Genomic DNA, 13,367 nt, shown 5'->3' with positions numbered 1-13,367 from the left:
TCTAAGGAAAATGGCATCTCTTATTCCTGAATCAAATAAGTGTTAGTTTTTTGACAGATAATGTGATTATAGCTGTCCCTTAAATAGATGCTGGTTTTCATTATTTATTTCCCTTAATAAAGACAATTAATTAATTGTCTTTATGTCCTCAATTTTATCAGTACATCAAATTTACATAACATAGACATAACTGCCTACAACATGAGTTAAAACTATTACAAATATTTTGGAATGAAGTCAAATGATTAAACTACCTCTCATTCTTCATTTCCTTTTCTCAGAAAAACAAGAGGGGAAGAATTACAGAGAATAAATATCAGACTGGGGAATTTAAAAATTGATTGGTTCTAGTGTGCTGTAAGTGGGAGTTTTTTTTTCTCTCCCTCCAACAGGAAGTGATTTGCAGTGTTCAGCAAGCCTTTTGTTGAGAAGGTTTTCTCAGATCAGTGAGTCATGCTATAGCTCTGAGCCGGCAGGCAGGCAGCAGTCAGTAGAGAGTATTTGCTTTTCCCTTGCAGTATCCGTGATCATCGACAACATAGACCTCTCTCTCTCTGTTCTTTTACTTTTTGGATTTTTGAGGATAGAAATCATCAGCAGCAGCAGGATCACTACTGGAAACCAAACAAGCTGTACCACAACACTGGCAGCCTTTTAGAGACCTTTTTTTTCTCCATCCTCTTCGCCCTGTGCTTCAGTGTTGTGTTTCCATGGATTGTATCTGTGTATTTCTCTCTGACGGACTGGATTGCAGCTCTGGATTTTACTGAGAGCAGATTGGACTTTGGCGACAGCAGCAGCAGCAGCAGCAGCTCAACGCCAACACTACCACTGTAACCTCAATAGAGAAAATTACAGTCAGGTGGCCTGTGATTGCTAAAAGACGTGTGTTGCCTTTACTGCTGCTGCTATGTTACAGGAGAGGGAAATCAGTACGGCTCAGCCACGTCTGCCAGCACACTTGTGAAAGAGGCAGCCTGTGCGTGTCACTTGGTGGAGAGAAAGAAGAGAGCAAGAGAGAGAAGGGTATGCTTCACCGTACTAAATACAACCGCTTCAGGAATGAGTCAGTAACATCTGTCGATGAGCTTCTCCACGGCCTGTCCATGAACCCCAAGGTCTCGGCCTCCCCCCAGTCTGCAGCCGAGACATCATACACACCCCCGACTGAGGTCCAGTCGTCGTCCTCAACCACCGGTTCCAGCACCCCAACCAGCCACGGCTCTGACCACCTGGAAGATGGAGGCACCACCCTCTGTACCCTCATCAACAAGGTGTCCAGCCTGAAATTCAGCAACTCAGGCAGCTTGCTGGGCATCAAGGGTCTGCCCTCAGCTGTCAAGGACCTGGCTGTGTCAAAGCTGCAGGGGGGTGGGGGATTGGGCTCAGGCAGCTCTAGTAGCCCGAGCCCCAGTGCGGCGACATCAGCAGCGGCAACAGCAGCAGCCTCTGGTGTGGGCGGCTCTCTGTGCAGCTTGGCCTCCCATTCAACCCCTTGTTCACAGCTGGAGCCAGCCATCATCATGAGCAAGAAGAGCAGGCTGGACGAGCTCCAGCCCGGCGGAGAGGACTGGAATCCAGGTGGAGGTGGTGGTCTGGTGAGCAAACCGTCCAGAGGATGGCTACACTCAAGTGAGAAGATCTCTGGCCCAGGAGTGACATACATTGTGAAGGTTGGTGGTGTCTTTGCCTCCCTCTGTCTCATTTCCGTTTTTGTCATCTCCCTCTTTCTATTTTTGACCGTTCCCTCAATTCATTCTGCTTTTCAGTGATTCAAGCTTGGCTACCTGCAAGCAGGGCTAAAGGAGAGATAATGTAGTTTTACTCATATATCACAACATGCCCTTGAGTGGGTGTATACCGGTTGGCCACAGCAGAAGACTGAGCAAAGGAGCAGCAACCATAAAACAGGCATTGGATAATTTAGAAAACACTGGAGAACCGTAGAGGGTAAAATGTGGCAGAACAAAAACAGCAGTTATTAGTGTTGTTTTGAGCACGTACACATTTAAATTTTATAATATTTATGTCTGTCTTGTGTATGTGGAGCCACCGCGTTGTGCTTTTGTAACCATGGTGATGTGTTATTTCTGTACAATGTGCATCTCTATGAGCTCTTTGGCTGTTTTAGCCTGCTGTTAGTGAAATGGAGGAATAGGAAAGAAGACCTATAGTGTGTGTTTGTTCATCGTCACCAAATCTCATGGCAGTGTCGTTCAGCCATCATACATCTTTTAAAGGAGCACAACTACAAGAGCTGTGAATGTCATCATGCTGGCAGTGAGTCACTAGCATGAGGAGTGATGATGCTGAGCCCTGGCCCTTAAAGGTGTGAAGTGAATGGAACAGAAAAAACAGAATAAACCATTTTGACTGAAACCATATAGTAGCAGTAAATTGTGCATTTGCCTGAAGGTATGATTTGTTGTCTTTTATTTATTTAGCACACTAAATCATTTTATCAGTGTTTTGTGTTGGGGGCTGATTGCATTGCCAGGTGAAATATGTTGTATTCTAAATGAAGTTACCCAGAATTATTGCCATCATATGATACCTACTACAGCGTGGCTGAACAAAGCCTACTGTATCTGTGACCAGCGTCACATTCCATTAACTGCATTAAAGCCGAAAGCGCTTATTTGTACAGTCAATGCCGCTGAAAGCGTCCACACTGTGAGAGGGGAAATGGGTCTGGTCTGTTCTGCCCTACCCTCTGCTTTTCCTGTGGTTTGAGTCCTGTGTGTATTTAGTTCAATGTGGTGTTCCGCTCACAGCACTTTTAATTAGTGTCATGTGGTCACTCCTTGCACATCATGCACCATTACTCTAAAAGGACAAAGGGACATAGGGACACGGGACACTCACACTTGTAGACCATGGCAACTATGTGTTTTTAAAAAAATCTGCTCTTTGTAATGGCCTTCTTGGTTTCTAGTGTATTATTAATAGGCGTATTAAACAACATCAACAGTGACAAGCAAATGTATTTATAGGCTAACAGGGCACATAATAGATGACATGTATGTTACAATTATAAGTTGAATTACCTGACATTTTACTCTCAGTAGCAGCTTGCTGCTTTGAAACTCGCAAGTACTGATTTCTTGGCCATGTTGAGGCAGTACAAATAAGCTGTGAACTCAACACTGACATAAAACTACTGACATATCCTTACAAAGGTGACGTGGCTAACCTGATAGCAAACAGTACCCTATCATTTACAGCCATTAGATACAGAACATTTGCATGCATTTAAGGTTGTGTTTCTCCACACCTATAGTCACTCCGCTTTTTAGCTCTGGTTTGATCTCCTTTACCGTTTACCCTCCAGAGTCAACATACAGTCCTGTGAACAAACTCAGTGTTCAGACAACATCTTGACACTAGTAAACAAAACGGTATGCAATATCACAATTTCCTGTTTGAGAAGGTTTTTACCTCTTACGAAAGCACTATTGTGTATGTGTGTTACAGAATATGTATGTCGTGATGGGTCTCAGATGTACTGCTATAAATACGATCTCTTAATTTAGCTGTAATGTTTACTGGGATTATTTATGGGCTCTTCAGAGCTGGCCTCTCATTGATTTTCATAATTAATCTGAAGTTCAGTGTTACAGTGTGAATCATGTCCTTGTTTGTCTCCATGTTGTGCTCAGAATAGGTCTCCATCAATTCTACAACTGTTTGATATACACTGCCTGTCCAAAAAAAAAGTCACCACCTGGATTTAACTAAGCAAATAGGTAAGAGCCGCCTATTGGATAATTACTGCATGGATGATTATCTTTCATCATCAAGTTACAGCAACAAGTTATTTATGTAGCTTCTCATTTCGTAAACAACCATGTCGGAAGACACATCCTGTGGTCGTGGAAAAGATGTTAATCTGTTTCAGAGGAGTCAAAGAAAACATCTGAGGAGGTTGCTGAAACTGGGTTAAGAACTGTCCAATGGAAGAAGGTCATGTGGTCTGATGAGTCCGGATTTACCCTGTTCCAGAGTGATGGGTGCATCAGGGTAAGAAGAGAGGCGGATGAAGTGATGCACCCATCATGCCTAGTGTCTACTGTACAAGCCTGTGGGGGCAGTGCTATGATCTGGGGTTGCTGCAGTTGGTCAAGACTAGGTGCAGCAACATTATATGTCCAAAGAATGAGGTCAGCTGACTACCTGAATATACTGAAAGAGCAGGTTTGTTCTTCCCTGATGACAAGGGCCTATTCCAAGATGACAATGCCAGGATTCTTTGGGCTCTTTGGGCTGTTAGGGGTTCAAGAGCATGACACATCATTTACACACATGGATTAGCCACTGCAATGTCGGTGTCCAGACCTTAACCCTATTGAGAATCTTTGGGATGTGCTAGAGAACACTTTGTGCAGCTGTCCGACTCTCCCATCATCAAGATCTTGGTCAAAAATGAATGCAACTCTGGATAATGGGTAATAAATGATATGACATTGCAGAAGCTTATCAAAACAATGCCACAGCAAATGCGTGCCATAATCAAAGCTAAAGGCGGTCCAATGAAATATCAGAATGTGTGACTTTGTTTTTGGACGAGCAGTGTATTTGTGGCCCCGATTAGTTGTGCATTTCAAACTCACCACTCTAAAAATAGATAAAATGAAAAATGGGCACACATCATGTCTGTTTGCTTGTACTTGCAAAACGCTCGCTGGAGAGAAGGGGACTCATAACATGAAAGTTATGACTCTAATAACTTGCCTATTCCTGAAAAGGAGTGGAAATAGAAATGGTATGAATGTAATTCTGATAACGACAAGAACTTGTCAGCACAAAATGTTCCCAGTCCGTGTAATAGGAACCAGAAGAGGTTTTGTACTGGGACTGAAGGACAACAGTCAATGGTGTAGTAATACATATTGTGGTTTTAACATGATTACATTTTTCTATCTTTTCATCAACTTTGTGTCAGACTTTGGCTTAGTGCACTCCTGCTGGATGTTTCTATTTTTAACTAGAAACTATAAAATGATTATACTAGCAAGTTTATGGAAACATTTGCTGATGTAATGCAGGTTTACATCTGCCTGTAAACTATTTTTTACAAGAGCAGAGCAAGGTCAGATGAAAGGATAACTGCTAAAATTATCAGTTTGTGAGATCATTTAACGTTTATCAAAAGTTTGTTTAGTTATGTGCCGACTGGATATTATACACAGTAACTTACAGAAAGGCAATGCGTCATGGGACTTACTTCTTCATAATGAATTTAGTCAGAAATTGACCAGTTCCTGTGGTGTGGGTACATTCTGACACATTTACCGGCCACAAATTTGAACTTCCTTGTTGTTCCCTGGAACTATTACAAAACAGCAACGTAGAAGGTAGAAAGAAAAAACAGCATTTAGCATGTAGTGCTGTTAGTATTGACACGTTCATGTCATGTTTCATTGTCTCATGTTAAACAAACAGTCTGGCCTATCATGGTTTCTTATGGAATAAGCTGCGGAATATTATGTAACTGTCGTAGGGATTTGGTGTAAAGTACACTGAAGTATTACGGTTAGTTTTAATTTAGTGAGTTTCAGTTAACACAGAAAACTCTGATCATGGAAAATATACATTATTACTCTAATGTTTGACATTTCTTTTAATATTTATTTAATGCAGGCTTTTCACTCTTGCTTTCCAGTATCTGGGCTGTATAGAAGTCCTTCGCTCAATGAGATCACTGGATTTCACCACAAGGTCACAAATAACAAGGTATGTTGACACTTGTAAAATTGTAAATTATTTAGAGTACATTTGTTTGTATGGAATTTTCTGTGACTCCATGTGTATGTTTGAAATCAATTATTATTGTGCAGTGAGGCAAATGCCAACAGTGAATCAGTTTGTGTCATGTCCACTTTTCTGCTTGACTTCCTGAAGACCAGTGTTAACGTTAGATGGCCACACAGCAGTAGGCCTTCTGTCTCTCTCACACTTTGTGTTTCTGTTTCTCTCTAATAAAGAGAAGTTGGAAGCGAGATAAAAACAAACAGAAAATAAAAGCTGTGTCTCATGCTGTTGCTATTATTAGAGTTCTGCGTTTCCAAAAGAAGCTACTGTTGTGCATGATTTATCCACCTAGAAAAGATGCAGAAATTAATGTTTCTATTTCAGTTTCCAACATGAAATCAATATTCGCTTTGTCCCTTGGAGAATCGGACATTTTTTCACATCACCTCTAAATTTAGCCACTGTTGTTCATATTGTTGACCTTTTTATGAAAATGTGATGGCAGCTACAAATAAAAAGGTTTGTTTATTTCATTTGGTCGAACACTGTATACTGGATACAATTACACAGTTTAAAGAGGTGAAATGTAAGTGTAATATTCCCTATGGCACTATATAAAATGCTGTAAACCCTCTACATAGATGAGGCAGTATATGGTGCAGGAGTCCAGGCATACTATAAATACAAAATTTAGTTTGAGTTTAGTGTGTTAATTTGTTTGGTGGTTTTAAGATGAAGGCCTAACCAAAAATGTATTGATTACCATGAATGAATGAATTGGTGCAGACATTCATTTCAGGATTAACTGTAATACTTTTAGTGTATTACATGACTTTGTAGTTCCATCGTTAGTGGTTCAGATTTTATGTTTTCTTACTAAACTGCTGCAAAAACGACTGCTACGCCCTCATCTATATTTTGTGTTCAGTGCTAATTAGAAATGCTTCCATGTTTAGATCCTAAACATAAACTAAACATATGCCAGTGAGTACTGTATACTCTATTGCTGCTAAGTGTTCAGCAGTATGGTAGCATTGCCAGTGTGAGTGGGTTAGCATGCTGGTTAGCATTTAACTAACATGGCTGCTCCTACTCGTGTTCCTACAATGATCCAAGCTATTTAACCAATAATAATATCTGTTGACACTGAGTTTGTGACTGTCTGTGGATACGATTATGGCTTCACTGTCCTCTCCCCCCCCTCCTCTAGAGAAGCCATCAGCCTGGTGTGTGAGGCTGTTCCAGGGACCAAAGGAGCTCTGAGGAAGAGAAAGGTACATGGATGTATAGATGAAGAGAGAGGGAGGGAGAAAAAGATGGAGTGATCACAGGAGATGGCCATACTGAGAGAGCAGAGAAAAACGAATGTTAGGAGATAGGAAAGGAGGAAGCAGCATTAGATATTTCCCCTTCCACGTTCTATATATAGCACCACTGCATTCCTTTCTCTAATCCTTCCTTCATGTAAAAAACTGAGATGGATAGAGAGAGGAAGAAATGATGGGAGAGAGAGATTGTTCTTAGAGAGGCTGAAGAGAGAAGAGAGAGATTAAGAGGTATGGGACTGTATGTGCGTGGGCGTAGCTCCAGCCCACAATGCTTTGCACACCATGCACAGTGCTTAGTGACTCATGTAGTGCACTGTATCTGTGATCAGAAGGCTGAAGTGTGTTAATGTGTGTGTGTGTGTGTGTGTGTGTGTGTGTGGTCATGTGCATGTTTTAGTGGATATCTGTCCTGTATGTGTATGCTTGCATGCACATGGTGTGTGTCCCCAGTGTTTGTGAGGAAACTGTGTATTAATCAGGGGTGTGAAATAAAGCCTTACTCTGCACTCTAGAGCTTGTTCAAATGTCAGGGAGGAGGATACAACACAAAATCAGCTCCGACTAGTTCAACTAGCTTAAGACTGAAAAGCATGAATGGGTTTAACTTATTTTATCTGGCTCTTTGCTTCCTTTCTCCATTAAAACAAAATTCGGACAGTATTTTAAACATTACACGCTATGTACGTCATGCACCTTAGCATGAGACTTGAAATCAGTGCACAATTAACAGTTTACTTTATACACTTAGGGGAAAAAAGAATTAAATCCCCTGCTGATTTTTTTACTTTTGCCCACTGGCAAAGAAATGATCAGTCTATGATTTTAATGGCATTGGCAAACAGTTAATTTGCTTGTTTAATTAGAGAAATAAGTATTTGACCCTTCGCAAAACATGACTTAGTACTTTTTGGCCAAACCCTTGCAGGCAATCACAGAGGTCCGACAGTTCTTGTAGTTGTCTACTATGTTTGCATCTCAGCAGGTATTTTGTCCCACTCCTCTTTGCAGATCCTCTCCAACTCATTTAGGTTTTGAGGGTGACGTTTAGCAACTCCAACCTTCAGCTCCCTCCACAGATTTTCTGTGGCATTAATGTCTGGAGATTGGCCAGGCCACTCCAGGACCTTCACATGCTTCTTCTTGAACCACTGCTTTGTTGCCTTGGCTGCTTGTTTTGGGTCATTGTCATGCTGGAGATTGACAGTTATTTAGTGCCAAGCTACTTGGCGATGGTCATGGTCTTGGTCTGCTTCTAATCTCAAAAACTGAGATTAGATCCACTCCCTTTAAGAGAGGGTTTTTTCATTTTTGGGAAATATGCTTATTATAAAAAGAGAAAATACACAGCACTCTAAAAATGTGACATCACATAAATTATTTTATCTTAAAATGGAAGCAGACTAGTTGTTTTCTCATTTCCAATCATAGGGATGCGAGTATGGCAAATAAGCATAAAGCAAAAATGTTGATTTCTTATATATTGTAACATTGTTAAAAAATATACTTTGGGTGCAATTTTTTTATTTGTAGATGTCTGTGTTATTTTCAGCCACCGTCCAAAGCTCTGTCCAATATCCTCGGTAAGAGCAACCTGCAATTTGCTGGTATGTCCATCAACCTAAATATCTCCACCAGTAGCCTCAACCTGATGACACCTGACTGCAAACAGGTGAGTTGGCAACCTCTACAGGAAATACAGAGTGATAACACGCTACTACTATGATAAAACAAATAGCAACACTGTTTATTCCAGGTGGTACACACATTTTATTTATTTATTTATTTTTTGTTATTGATTTGCACAAATAATACTGGATTATCAAAAACGGTGATTTCAATTGTCCTGTGTTTCTCCATATCTTACTTGGTGTCATTCTTGATTTTAACAGCAGATGGTGTCAAAGTAACAAAATCCAAATCCTGCAAATTAATCTCACAAGAGAAAGTGACATTTGTAATATCTCGAGTGGTGACAAATCATAGCTATTCACCCTCTGTTCTTAATTTCTGTTTGGTAGAAAGTAGTGCTGGGAGCCCCAGTACCATTCATTAAGCAACTGATAACATTGACATGCAACTTTCTAGAGACTCAAATGTGTTCATGTGACTGATCAAATATGATTCGCAACATAATAACCTATCAGTAAGATTTAAACACAAGGTTAGTGGGAAGTGGTATCTTAATACATTCCAACTAATTTCTGTTGTATAACTTTGCTACTGACAGATCATAGCCAACCATCATATGCAGTCCATCTCTTTTGCATCAGGTGGAGACCCAGTAAGTATTCCAGTAGTTCCTGTCAATTTAGCATTTGGCATCTGTGTCTTGTTATAATGAAAATCTGAAATCATAACATTGATCTGATTTACTAATGCAGCACAAAATGTATTTGTATTATTACAATGTTTTTAGAACTCACTGGCTTCCGTTTAGTGCACGTTTTTTTTGTTTTGTTAATAACCAAATTTAGAAATTACACTATATTATCATCACTATTATCTCAACTTTCCAATTACTGCTGTAAAAAAACAAAAAATCAGTTACAACAGCATCTAAAGACCAACAAATGTTGTTGTATTTGGGTTATGGAATTTTATTGTTGTTATTACAGCAGTTGTAAAACGTCTCTTTCAGGACACGACGGATTATGTTGCCTATGTAGCAAAGGACCCTGTTAACAGAAGAGGTAAGTCAAATTTTATTTACTACTTTATAGAGTGTTTTATGTCTCTCATCCTACATGTGCATTAAATCTTTTTTATTTTCTATGACCCTGTTCAGCATGTCACATCCTGGAGTGCTCTGACGGTCTGGCCCAGGACGTCATTAGTACCATAGGCCAGGCCTTTGACCTCCGCTTCCAGCAGTACCTGCAATGTCCTTCAAGCAAGCTGTCCTCCACACATGACAGGTGAGGTGCTTATGACAGACACACATAAGATGGAAAAGAGTATACATTCACTAGCACTAGCAGGTGTTGAGATCAAACCATGGTTACATCCCTCCTCAGCCTTCATGAAAGTCTTTTACTGACTAGACCCTATACTAGAAATCTGTTGGTGACATGTTTTATAAATTACAGAACCAACTCTAAACTAATAATGGCAAGATTCAAAATTCAGATATATGGTCAAGTACAAACCAACAAAAGAGCAACAGAGCTCTGACAGACATCAAAAGTCTGATTTGATGCTTCTATTTCTCCTTGTGTCTATAGACAGAGGGGCTACTGCAGAAGATACAAGTGAGAGGAAACACGGATGCAGTTAGCTGAACTGACGTATATGCTGTGTTTTTACCCAGGGTATTAAACATGGAGGAAATACCTTGGACAGAGGAAGAGGAGGAGTCAGCAGAACACCCTTACTATAACAACATCCCTGGCAAGATGCCACCTCCGGGAGGCTTCATCGACACACGACTGACCAATCAGAACACAGCGCCGGATGGATGCCAGGTACTGAACAGACTAACTCATGTTTAGTCCACATCAGAGTTCTATGAATAACTTTCATAGCTGGAAACTACTGGGGAGGTTAGATCTGAGTTTTTCCACAATACTCAGTTTATATTAAGTCTTGTTTTATACAAATATGATACACATTGTGTGTCTTTATGTCATCAGATGGGCCCAGGTTCAGTAGATCAGACGTATTACCAAGGACGCCACTGCGGAGAAAACTGGGGAGATGAAAGAAAGGCCATATTCATACAACAGGGTAAGAAAACCCATTATTCCCTACAAGCTAAAAATATAAGGTCAATTTTGTTGCATTTTATGTGAGCAGGTCTGTGACTATGATTGTTTCTCCAAATATCTAGGATCGTTTGATATAAGCAGTCTGCCTGAGAGTAAAGGTCAGCCAGTGAAAACAGCAGAGCTGCCCACGTATGTGAACACGCAGCAGATTGACGCCCAGGTGCTCGCAGCTCTACAGGCAGAGGCGGAAAATGTGACAAAGGATATGGCAGCCGCAGCCAAAGACGGTCCACAGACGGACCTGTTTGACATGAGTAAGTAGTCTGAGTAGTGGGTTTACAAGCAAGAACAAAAAAAGAGACTGCAGTTTCACATTTTTCAATATATTTTCATTTTAGTTCAGTTTTCAGTTCACTGTTTACTAAAAAATTTCAAACTCAGCTGTAAAGTATCTGAATAGGAACGTTGTACAATTCCTTTCTAATCACAGTTCTTAATTATAGAGGTTTCCTAGCTTTTGTTTCTTAGTAACTTCAGTGTGGAAATATAATAACATCGTGCCAGTATGTGGACAATAGGAAGACGGTGTTAATGTCAGTGTACAGCTTTATTCTTTTCTTCTTTCAACTTTGACCTTAACTTTCATATATAATTCAAACTTTGCTCTTAGTATTCCTGAAATTATTGAGTCACACAGTGACACAGTGACTCATGCATAGTGTGTAACAACGCATTAAACAAATTACACGTGAGCAGTGAAGTATACAATTAAAAAATGATCTGGTATAATATGAAATGTAGTCATCTCTGTCCACCTACTGTGGTTCTATATTTGTTAACAGTCACATTTTACTTTTCCTGCATTTGATAGATTTGCGATTATACACAGTACAGTGCTTGAAAAATCAGGTTAATTTATTCAAAACATTAATAGTGAGTTAAAATTTTAACACTGACCTTGTGCTCTTCAGATTTTCATATTAACAATTATTTTATGGATAACCTAACTTAAATAATCTTGACAAATGAAGGGATGCCAACTTGTGTAAATAAATTTTTCCTCTCGTAATTGATTATTCCCTCACATATACCAGAGCCCTTCGAGGACGCCATTCAGTCTCAGTCCCATCCATCATCAGCCCAAGTGTCCAGTCTTCACAAGGCAGCATCTGTGGACAACTCTAGCCCTCTTCTTGTGCGTTCACTGGCCTTTCGGGCACAGGAGGAGCTAGAGGGCCAAGTATGGTACCATGGCAAAATGAGCCGCCGTGACGCTGAAAAACTGTTGAAAGAAGATGGGGACTTCCTGGTTCGCAAGAGCACTACCAACCCAGGGTCCTATGTGCTAACGGGCATGCACAATGGAGTTGCCAAACACCTACTACTGGTGGACCCTGAGGGCACGGTAAGATGGAGTTAAAGGTCAAGTAGAGTGTGTTTTGGTGAGATTATTTGAAAACAAAAGACTAAAGGTTTGAGTTGAATTAAAGCTACACTGTGCAAGAAAAAACCTGACTTATCACATCTGTTTCTCTTTTCAAAGGTACGGACAAAAGATCATGTATTTGACAGCATTAGCCACCTTATTGGCCATCACCGTGACAACAATCTACCAATTGTGTCAGCCGGGAGTGAACTGTGTCTCCTACAGCCGGTTGGAAGGAAACAGTGATGCTATGCTTGTAATACCTGATGGGAAATAGGAACAGTCTCTTCTAGCATCCTGAAACTTGAAGATGAAACATGACAAGAAGCTGCCTGAAGGATTGATGCACTGACAGTGGTATTGGCCACTTCACTGGAGGCACTGGAAGGCGCAAGGTTTCTTTAAGACATAAAGAATTATTTATAGAACTGTTATTTTGTTGTGATGACTGAAATGATATATTTTTGAGAAGACATAGGTGCATTTGGACATACTATCTTGATTTGGTGTTTTAAAAGATTAAAAAAAAAGACAATTGTTCTTGTAGTTTAGATGAAGTGCAGATCAAACCTCAAAGAGGTGTTAACAAGAGTATTTTAGAATAAAAACCTGAAATTTTAGTTTTGTCTGTCAAGCACAACCACATTTCTACAGAAGCTGTCGGATAAGAGGTCGAGGAAACAAAAATAGTTTGGACAACAAATGCTATTTCTAATGAATTACTTTAGGGAAAATGTCCTTTAATCTCACCAATAACGTGACGGCTCACTCAGTATGTCACTATATGAAATCTGCTTTTAATGGGGCTTAGAACTGAATGTGTTTTGCTTTGCAGTAGTCACAAAGTGTTAAGGTGCAAACAGGCATCCGTCATAGTGCTGTCAATGGCTTTAAAGATAACCTTTTTTCAAGTATTTTCTTGTCTCACTGCAGTCGCATGACTTTAAATCAACTGTTCTTGTGGACATTGTTCGTAGATCTTGATACCACATTATTTGAAAGAGGTGCTTGTGTATGCTGACACTGTAAAATATTTATGCTTTTCAACCAGTGATTATTTCTGATTTTGTTTTTTTTTTCTGGACTCTTCATTTAGATATGTAATCAATGATTAGTTTTAGGGGCTGGAGTCATTCAATGGACATTCTCACATAATTA

General features: G+C 40.0%; 1 protein-coding gene across 1 annotated transcript; it reads left to right on the top strand.

Annotated features, from left to right (window-relative positions):
- The first annotated feature begins 780 nt into the window (after positions 1-780).
- On the top strand, positions 781-12,465 carry shc3 (SHC (Src homology 2 domain containing) transforming protein 3). Its single transcript, XM_026355252.1, has 12 exons — positions 781-1,673; positions 5,663-5,733; positions 6,962-7,025; positions 8,629-8,748; positions 9,307-9,360; positions 9,718-9,769; positions 9,865-9,994; positions 10,387-10,540; positions 10,709-10,802; positions 10,906-11,097; positions 11,878-12,188; positions 12,327-12,465. The coding sequence occupies exons 1-12, from the start codon at positions 1,029-1,031 to the stop codon at positions 12,453-12,455; spliced, it is 2,016 nt and encodes a 671-aa protein (XP_026211037.1). The 5' UTR covers positions 781-1,028; the 3' UTR covers positions 12,456-12,465.
- The last annotated feature ends 902 nt before the right edge of the window (positions 12,466-13,367 follow it).

Source organism: Anabas testudineus, chromosome 12 (assembly GCF_900324465.2).
Source record: "Anabas testudineus chromosome 12, fAnaTes1.2, whole genome shotgun sequence".
Lineage (NCBI taxonomy): Eukaryota > Metazoa > Chordata > Actinopteri > Anabantiformes > Anabantidae > Anabas > Anabas testudineus.
Note: the sequence above shows the minus strand (reverse complement) of the source record. Positions and strands in the feature narration are given on the sequence as shown.